The 10803-nt window shown below is 38.5% G+C and overlaps 1 protein-coding gene across 1 annotated transcript; it reads right to left on the bottom strand.

The window, feature by feature from the left end:
• Nucleotides 1–1333: 1333 nt before the first annotated feature.
• On the bottom strand, nt 1334–2296 carry LOC109568904 (olfactory receptor 51M1-like). Its single transcript, XM_019974268.2, has one exon. The coding sequence runs from the start codon at nt 2294–2296 to the stop codon at nt 1334–1336; it is 963 nt and encodes a 320-aa protein (XP_019829827.2).
• Between the last annotated feature and the right edge of the window lie 8507 nt (nt 2297–10803).

The following is a 10803-nucleotide window of genomic DNA, read 5'->3' on the forward strand; positions in this document are numbered from 1 at the left end:
GCCACCAGGGAAGCCAAATCATATTATATTTTCACACCACTGTATGAAAATCCTTCTTTTACCATATACTTGTCAGTACAGACCTTCATTATTAACTGTTTTCTTCAATACTTACTTATTAGTATGATTTAAATATGTTAATTTGCATTTTAAATTTCAGCAAAGTAGAAATTTTAAAATGTTATTTTGTATACATATTTCCTAAGTTCAAAACTAAGAAAACTTCAGTGTTAGTGGCCTATTTGCTAGTAACTGACAGAAATTGAACTCCAACTCTAAATCTGAATTCTATTCTTTAGACCTCATTCTACTAATGGGATCCATAGACAGATAGGTTCCACTCAATATGGAGAAGAACTTTCTGAGTCTCAGAGTTGCTCTTCAGTAGTGTGGCCTACAGTGTGGATTTCAACTGAAGTTCAGAGTGGAATCTGTTTGTTCAGAAGGCCTGCCCTGAAAAATGTCCATGAGGAAGCAACTCCAACATGAATTTTGTTTAGTCAACAGTAGGGGAAATCTCTGCCACTTTTAAGTTCACAATATCATAAGCAACAGGAGCATGACTTAGATGTATTTGTGGCAGTTTCCTTTATTAGAGCTTTGTCGCATTTCAGGTCATTGTCCAAGATCTCACGATTAGAATGCCCAGAAGCAAACATTGACTTCAGTTAATGTCAGTAAATCCATACGAAAGATAAAATCAGAAATGATAAGAGACAGGGGTGGGGTCCAGAGTGTCTACTAAATGAATAAGGCTAGAAGAGAGCACATCATCAGAAACATTTGGAGGAGTTTAAATTAGAAAATAGTGCAGGAGTTCTGATTCTTCCAATGAGACTCAAGAGTCCAAAGGATATGGGTTATGCAGGATAAAAAAAAAAAAAAAAGAAAAGAAACTTAAGAGAAGGATTGGCTGGCCGAGAAAGGAGGCAGTCCCAAGGAGCCATGGAAGAAGGTACATTTTGTGAAGTGAATTTAAACAACTGATACTTACCTGTTCTCTCATAAGTCCTGTTCGATGTGTTTCTTTGTTGATTACTCTCCTTCTGTATTTGCTTAGTTTCACTTTAGTTTTTACACTTTGATAGCAGTCTTCCTCTAGGCAGTTTTTGCTGCTACCAATTATCTAAGTCTTATATATAGAGAAAGGCATTATAATTCAAGCAAGAGAAGGACAGCATTACCAACTCATAACTCAAGAAAGAAATTCACCCATATTTTATTTAGGGCAGTGGAAAAAAGCCTCGGGAAACAGAGGGTGTAATAACAGGTACTAAATACTGGCAATCTTTGGCCTGATTTGGGACTTTCTTCTGGGCACTCAGTGGAATTTTTAACCCAGGAGCTTGCTGATGACATGGCGAATCTCCTTGGTCTTAATACTGTATATGATTGGGTTAAGCATGGGAGGCACAAAGAGGTAGACATTGGCCATCAGAAGGTGGACAGCAGGTGGAGCATGCTTCCCAAAGCGGTGAACCAAGGACAGCCCCATCATGGGCACAAAGAATACCAGCACAGCACAGAGGTGTGAGGTGCATGTTTGGAAGGCTCGGAGCCGCTCCTCTTTGGAGGCCAGTCTTGCCACTGTGTGCAGGATGACCCCGTAGGACAGTGCAATGAGCACCAGGTCCAGCATCACAGTAAAGACCACCAATGACAGCCCGTACAGGTTGTTGAAGGTGGTGTCTGTGCAGGCCAAGTGTATCACCTCCTGGTGCAGGCAGAAAGAGTGGGAGAGGACTTGAGTCCCACAATAAGGAAAAGCCTTCAGGAGGAGAACAATGGGAAGGAGGGCCACGGGGCCCCGCAGAATGACAATGAGGCCTACCCTGACCACTCGCTGGCCAGTGATAATGACCATGTACCTCAGGGGATAACAGATGGCCACAAACCGATCAAAGGACATGACAAGGAGCACTGAGGACTCCATGAAGGAAAACGAGTGGATACAGAACATCTGGATTTGGCAGGCTCCAAAGTAGATGCCATGGGATTTGAACCAAAAGATTCCCACAGTAGTGGGCAAGGTGGACACCGACAGGCCCAGGTCAGTGAAGGCCAGAAAGGAGAGTAGATAGTACATGGGTGTGTGCAAGTGAGGGTTGGTCTTAATAATGATCAGGATGAAGCAGTTGCCTGAGATGGCCATGAGGTACATAAGGAAAAAGAAGATGAAGATCCAGTGCTCGATGGTTTCCAATCCGGGAAAGCCAGTGAGGTAGAGCATGGGGCTGAACTGTGTGAGGTTGGACAGGAGCACGATGTGAGGATGGAGGGGATACTGGGCTGGCATTCTCCAGGGGCTGAGCTGAGAATAAATGGAAATCCTGGTTATTAATTCTGCAGCTTCACAAACACATCATCATAAACAGATAACGACCATCATAAGCTTTGATATCCTCTACTTCACTGTTATCACTTATAACACCAAACTATCTGATTAAAACTTTCTTTGAATATAACAGATTTTCTCTACATTTACATTTCTTCTCAGTCTTCTTTCCTGACTTCTCTTCATTTATCAATGCTGAAATATAGCTGCTTTTATCCTTGGAAATTTTCTGGCCTTACTCTATTATTCCTCCTCTTACATCATCATTTCCGTAATTATTTACCATACTTAAGCTGATGAATGTCAAATACAAAACTGTGATTATCTTCTTCTCTATATGTCTAGCAGTAGGCTGAGCATCTGCATGTAGGTGTTTCACTGTTTTTTCAAAAGCATGTTGAAAATTTTAATTATAGTCACCTCCCCCAACAGGGTTTTCATCTATTCATTTTCATTGACTCAGTAGTAGAAATGTGGACTTCAGAAATAAGTTGAAGAAGAGATACATGTTTGAGAGATATTAGTATATAGGCAGGATACAGAAACCTAAAATGTTAGTGTAAGGAGAAGCTTCTGGTATTAACTGTACAAATCTGATATTTAGAGTTGGAGAAGAAAAGACTTCACTGAAAGAGACTGTGGGGAAAATGCCAGTCAGAATAAAATCAGAAGAATGTGATCTTGTATCAGTTTTAAGAGGGATTAATTATATATGATGTTACCAAGGGGTCAGGGTTATAAGGACTGAGAACTGACTAAAGGATTGAGCAATGTGGAAGTTACAGCTGACCTTGAGAAGAACAGTTTCAGAGGAGTGGTGATGGTGGTTTAGTCACTAAGTCGTGTCCGACTCTTGCGACCCCATGGACTGTAGCCTGCCAGGCTCCTCTGTCCATGGGATTTTTCCAGGCAAGAATACTTGTGAATAAAACCATCCCTGCCTACTCCAGAAGGACTATGACCTTGTCAATATTGCTACTTCCCTCTGCTGTGAGCATGTCTGCTTCTGATCCTGAACAATCACAGTTCTCAATCATTTTCCACAGGACCACTTGAGTGGACAGCTGCACAGTTATCAATAAAGCAGTTCTTAGGGAGGAAAATATCTTCAGAAGATAAAGAGGAAAAAAATAGGAATAGAAAGAAAATAGGTGTACAAGAGCAATATAGTAGGATTCCAGGCAGTGACAAAAGAATATTTGAGGTTTGTAAGTTCAACGTCGGGCCAGTAAGTGCTTTTAGATATGTTCTTAATCACTACACATCTGATTCCAAAGTGAGCAGTCCTAACAGGATGTGTTAATAATATTCCATCATTGCTCAGTCCTTTCTTCCATTGGCATCTTTCCAAATTCATCTTTTATCTCCCACAGTTAACAAGCCCATGTTGCTTTTTTTTTTTTTTTTTTACAATTCCCCATATGTGTTTTCTGTTTTGTTTCTAATCTTTATATTGCTTTGTATTTTACTTTCCTAACAGAAAGCACCTTGTTTTTTTGACCAGTGAATATTTGCTGATCCTTTAAGACAGTACAGATATCATTCCTCTGACAAATGTCTCTTCACTTTCATGTGTAGTCTTTAGGCAAATCCCTCTCTGTATGCATGTAGTTCCTTTGCTATAGCACCATTAAAGTTGCAAATGCATAGATATACATCTTACACATTTTATATATATTTATTTGTTTATAAGGGCTTTCCATGTGGCTCAGTGGTGAAGAATCTGCCTGTCAATGCAGACACAGGTTCAGTTCCTGGAATGGGAATATCCCCTGGAGAAGGAAATGGCAACCCACTCCAGTATTCTAACCTGGGAAAACCCATGGACAGAGGAACCTGGTAGGCTACAGTACAAGGGGTTGCAAAGAGTCAGACACAAATGAAGCAATTTTGTGTAGCATAGCATAGAATACAGTCTCTATATATGTGTGTGTTTTTATAACCTGATTTTTATCCACTTAAAAAAAAATTCAAATAGACCACTGGGACCCACTGCAGTGTCTAACACAAGGGGATACCACTCTGTTTTTATGTGAAAAACTAAGCCAGTGCTTACCTCTTGTCCTGATTAGCTGTGTCTAGAGTTTGGGGTTGAGTCTTGTTTTCACAGACTTTAGAATAAGTCTAAAGATCTGGGGGAAATGAAAATTTTATATGCAGACCATGATGGGGCTGGGATTATTCTTCCTGGAAAGGAAGTTCCAATGAGTTTTCCCTAAAATTAAAGATTGTTCTCTGTTATGACACCAACAGAGTCCATTTGTCAGTACATAGTCATGGCTCCCAGTAATCCATTTTAAATATTCACAACAAAAGAGATGTAGGAGAGACCTAAAGAGGAAATTCATGAAAACAGTGATATTCACTATGAAGTGAGCAATTAGATCTCTACCTCATCTGTATGTTCTAAATATTCATGTTTCAACTCAATATATTCTATTTAAAAAAATAAATTAGTGGTGGAGACTGCTGCTCCTTATGTGTAGGAGAAGATGCAGATGCAGCCATGCCTAAGCACAAGGACGTAGATCAGACATCTCACCTTTGAACGAGGAAGAACTTTCCCACAGTTGTCAAACTCTTGTCAACATACCTCTTATGATTGGGGTAGCAGAGGACTATGAAAGAGGGAGGGTGGATCCCAGGTGCTGGGGAAGTCACAGGGGGTTTCTGTACCAATACACAAAGGCTGAGGCAGGACCTTCTCTGCTTTGACTGATCTGGGACATAAAGTGCACTTAATATATGTGTTGTTAAATAAATGGTAATTTGATGGATAAGAGGAAAAGGGAAGGCTATATGTGCCAGCCAGCTCACCAGAGAGGTGTCTGTGGAGACTAAAGGGGTTGTGACATCCTGAAGGCATTTGGAGGCTGATTCCAGACAGGAGCCAGGAAGGAACTGGCCTGGCCATGGAGACCATGGTCAGGAGGAGAGAGGCAGCCTTCTCTCCAATCCAAGTAATATGATAGTGCAGATGGCCACCCCCACTTCTCTAGGGGGAGCAAGTCCTGATCTCCTCTCTGGTTCTGGGTCTGTTCAAACACACTGAATATCAGAAGTGAAAGAGCTTCTGTGAGAGCCTGGATTCCAAGACTTCATTTTGCATTTGAAAAAAATTAAGCAAGGTCCAACATAGAGAATATGCCTGTCTAAAGTCTTTTAAGTGTTAGGAGAGGAGCCGGAACTCAGACTATCTCCTTTCAGGATCACTGCTTTCTTGGAAATCTCTACATTCCCTTCTCCTTGTATTTTCTCCCTTTCTTCTCCTATTACCCACTAATACCCACCCCTCAAACCCTGGCACAGAACAGCAGTGGAGACTCACCAGCAGCTGCTAACTTTTAAAAAGAGAAGCCAGGTCATCAGTACTGAAAAAGGATGAGGGTAGATAGGATGGCACCAGTGTCACTGAGGGGCATCAGGCTGGGTCTGTCATGGAAGAATTTATCCTCCTCAACTTCTGTGCACGTGAAACACCAGGGCTCCACCTGGGAGAAACTGAGGACAAACAAAGAGTCCCCAGGGCTGGAGGCCCATGGGCAGGAGCTGTCATGACTGTCCTCTCCCTTGCCTTCGTTCTTCGCTCCTCCCATGGGCTCACCTGAGGCTGGAGAGCCCTACATTTATAGGATTCAGTCTCTAGGCTTTAGCTCCAGACATCTGCTGCAGAAAACCCTCTTTAGGTTACAAAACTGAATGTGTTCTTTGGAAAATTTGAGTAATGCAAAGATGGAGAAATGCACAACAATAAGTTATATATAATATGTTTTTCTATGGGTATATTTTAAAGCTTTTATCCAGCAGGTGTTTTTAAATATATATTTTTTATTTTTTCACTTAATATAGTGTTGAAAATGGTTTTCTAAGTATTTAAATATTATTTTTAAAAAAGCAACAATAATTTATCAAATGAAAATGCCAAAATCTATGTAATATTCTTCCTAGATATCTGGAATGCTTATAGTTTTTCATTATTATGAATAATAATACAACTAACTTGTAATATTAATATATCTGTTATTTCAGCAATATTTATTGAGCCCTAAGGTAGATATTAGCAGTAGCAAGGTAGATATTGAAGTTAGCTCTGTGACCAAACAGGATAACAAATATTTGTCTATAAGGAGCTTGCATCCTAAAACCTTTATTTTCCATTTACAATTACTTGATTAAAATAGAATTTCAAGTGTGGTATTTCTGAGACACACTGTATGAATATTTTTAAGTCTTTTGATGTATTTTGCTCTCTACAGAAAACAAATCAGGTTATGCTTTCAGATCAGTGTATGAAAATCTCTCTTTCACAACGTACTAGTCAGCACAGATCTTGATTATTAACTATTTTTTTCTATATTTGATTATTAACAAGGTGTTAATATATTAATTTGCATTTTAAATTCCAGTAAGGTAAACCTTTTCAAATATGTTATTATCTATATGAATTTCCTAATTTTGAAAACAAGGAAATTTAGATGTTAGTGGCTTATTTGCTAGTAAGTGGCAGGAATGGTACTCCAACTCTAATCTCAATCTGAATCCTATTTTATTTATGCTTCATTATACCCATAGGATTTATACAGTAAATTTCCACTCAATATGGTAAAGAGCATTCTGAATCTCAGAGTTGTTATTCAAAAGTGTGTTCTACGCTGTGAATTTCAAATAAAGTTGAGTGGAACCTGTCTCTGAGCTCTGAGATTCAAACACTCCTTCCCACCCTCACCACCCACCGACACAAAATATAGCACACAAACACTTTCATTTCCAGTTTTAAAATCTGTTTTTTTTTTTTAATTTCACTTTGAATGTTGTTGTTTTTTTTTTTTCCAGAATAAAATGCTTCAGGTGTAAAATAAAGAGGATGATATAATGATCACTTGACTAAATGTTAATGTTTTAACATTTTGCCTATTTGCCTCAGATTTTTTTCCAGACAGAATTGACACCGTTCATCGTTCATGTAACATTTTTCACTTCAGTTTGTTTTCCTTTTTCCCCAAGAGGAGATTTCCAGAGTTCCTATTTATCATTTTCAACATGGTTTTTAATACCTTAATGCACATATATGCACACACAGACACATCAGAGACATGGCTTTGCATACTTAAAATGCTCTATAAAAGTTATAATGTAAATATGTATTTGCATTATGATTTATTCATGTTTATCATTTTGCTAAAGTTCGTTGGTTTTAATAGTGTATAGTAGTATATATTAATTTATTAGTCTATTTACTTTCACCTGTTTTTTCTTTTATTGATGGATAGCTAGGTTATTTTCATTGTTTAAAAACGGAGCAGCAGTAACATTCTTGTACATATTTCCTTGCACAAGAGGTAAGAACATTTAGATAAAAGTCAGTAGCTGTATCATAAAGCAGGTGCATCTTTCACCCCTAATAGATATTCCCAAATAGATCTGCATAGATTGCACTAATCTACACTGACCATAAACTATGAATCATTACTTCACAACTGCACAAATATTTGGTATTATCAGGCTTTTACCATTTTTGCTATTTTTATTGGTAAAATATGGTATCTCTTTGTTATTTATTTTGTTTTCAAATTTTATAGTGAAAATAAAAGGGTTTTCATATCTCTATTGGCACATTATTTTCCTCATTTCAGCATTGTTCAATCTCATTTAGATTTTCTTTTTTTTTTTTTTTTAATTTTTACTAACTTACAGACTCTTTAGGAGTTCTGGATATTAAATCACAGTTACTCAAAGATATATATTATAAATGTCATCTCTTAGCCTGCGGCTATCATTGTTTCTGTTTTTTGGTATCTTCCGTCTTACAATAGTAAAACTACCTATTTATCTGTCTATCTATCTACCTATTTGTCCATGTGTCTCTTCATTCTTCTGTGTGTCTTTCAACATTCATGTCTTTAATTGAATGTGTTTTTTTGTGTACTCAACAATAATGATAAAATTTTATTTTCCATTAAAAAATAAAAGTGAAAGTCGCTCAGTCGTGTTTGACTCTTTGTGACCCCATGGACTATACAGTCCATGGAATTCTCCAGGCCAGAATACTAGAGTGGGTAGCCTTTCCCTTCTCCAGAGGGTCTTCCCAACCCAGGGATCGAACCCAAGTCTTCCACATTGCATGTGGATTCTTTACCAGCTGAGCCACAAGGGAAGCCCTTTATTTTCCATATGGATAACCAATTAGGTTAGCACTATTTCTTGAATAAGCCAATCTTTTTCAACTATTTCAATGTTACTTCTTTTAAATATTATTATATCTATGAGTCTGTGCCTTTTTATTATTTTCTGTTTATGTATGTAATTCCACAGAAGCACTACACTACAACATGCTATAGCTTTGCAAAAACTCTCTGAGTCTCTTAAGGGTTGCTCTCATTCACAGTTTATTTTTAAATTGCTGTGGTTATCTTTGGCTATTTTCACTGTCGTATGAATTTCAGGATCACCTATCAAGTTCTACAGAATGATCAGTTGGAATTTCTCTTAGAAGTAGATTGATTTGCAGGTTAATTTTGAATAATTGACATATTAAATAAAATAATGAATCTTCTTAATCATTAAGAAAATATTTCTCTCTACTTACTTATGCCTGTATATTTTGTTTCAATGACATAGTCACAGAAAACTTGTTCATTTTTCGTTAAATTTATTCTTAAATATCTTATGCTTTTGTCTATTTTTCAACTTTTTAGTTTTGTTGTTTAGTCACTCAGTCATGTCCAGCTCTTTGTGACACCATGGACTATAGCCCACCAGGCTCCTCTGTCCATGGGATTTCCCAGGCAAGAATACTGGAGTGGGTTGCCATTTCCTTCTCCAGGGGATCTTCCAGAACCAGGGATCAAACCTGGGTGTCCTGCATTGCAGGCAGATTCTTTACTTGAGCTACAAGGGAAGACTTTTAGTTTATTATTAGAAAAACTATTTATCAGATCCCATATCTGGAAGAAGTGTTGTCTTCCATCAAGATTCAAGAAATATGGTAGCCAAAGAATGCCTAGATCCTGGACAACCAGAAACTAAAATAACCAGGACCATAATATGAATTGGGAACACTGGGGAGTCCAGTAGGTTACAGTGGTGTCTGATGTGTCTAACCCTACCAGGGTTATTTGTTTATTTTATGGCACTCAGATCTCTCTTTGTTGTCTGAGCAAGAACATGAGTTGGCACAGGACTATGATGGCTTCAGGACTGTACAAAGACGTCACTTTCACACCTATTCTCTATCTCTTCATACACATATTCTAAATATATAGACTAGTTTCTATTTTAAATCACCAGCAGCACTATCTGCCACTAGCATCTCTCCTCTTATTTTGATCAAACATACAGAAAAACAAACAAACACAAAATTTGAATCAGAAACCATTTTATCAAATACCAACCATTTGTATACCACTTTAAGATATTCTCTCAGATTGTGTATCAGCTAAGGAAAGAGATAGGGGGAGGCTAGAACATAGAGGCAAGGAAAGTTGCCTTGTGTAGAGGCAGGGATATGGCTGTTCAGAGCCTGGGAACATCTAAATTCCTAAGTCCATAAGATGAAAGAGAGAATTGCTGAGTTGATTAAACTGACTCAACAAGTTTTCTGTTGGATGTTAGATCAGGCAAGAGTAGTAAATCACATTTTTACAAGGTGTTTCATGCTCCAAACCTGTGAAGAGCAACTCTTGGGAGGACTTCCTGTTCATTGTAATTTTGATCTGTGGCAGAGGAGGCTTCAAGGACCATGAGCCCAAACAAAGCACAACAAGGAAAAAGATGGGGAACCTCTTGTATGGATGCCATGAAAGAGTTTCCTTGGGATTTCTGGATGTGAAGATGGAAAATTTCCTTGGAAAATAAGAGGCATTCTCTTTCTTTGCTTTGAATCTCTCTTTGAATGTGTTAGTCACTCAGTTGTGTCTGACTCTTTGCGACCCCATGGACTCCCATCAGGCTCCTCTGTTTATGGAATTCTCCAGCCCAGAATACTGGAGTGGGTAGCCTTTACCTTCTCCAGGGGTCTTCCCAACCCAGGGATCGAACCCAAGTCTTCCATATTGCAGGAAGATTCTTTACCACCTGACCCACCAGGGAAGCCCTGAATCTCACTTTATGCATATATTAATATATTGAGGAATGCATTTAAATAATTACTCCTTGAGTATCTATTATGAGACAATTGTTGCATTTATGGAAATTTACTGATAAACAAGGCATGAATAATCCATCTGCTGGTGCTGCTGCTGCTAAGTCACTTCAGTCATGTCCGACTCTGTGTGACCCCACAGATAGCAGCCCACCAGGCTACCCCATCTCTGGGATTCTCCAGGCAAGAACACTGGAGTAGGTTGCCATTTCCTTCTCCAATGCATGAAAGTGAAAAGTGAAAGTGAAGCTGCTCAGTCGTGTCTGACTCTTAGCGACCCCATGGACTGCAGCCTACCAAGCTCCTCCCATAGGATTTTCCAGGCAAG

This window comes from Bos indicus, chromosome 15 (genome assembly GCF_029378745.1).
Source record: "Bos indicus isolate NIAB-ARS_2022 breed Sahiwal x Tharparkar chromosome 15, NIAB-ARS_B.indTharparkar_mat_pri_1.0, whole genome shotgun sequence".
NCBI classification, from domain to species: Eukaryota; Metazoa; Chordata; class Mammalia; order Artiodactyla; family Bovidae; genus Bos; species Bos indicus.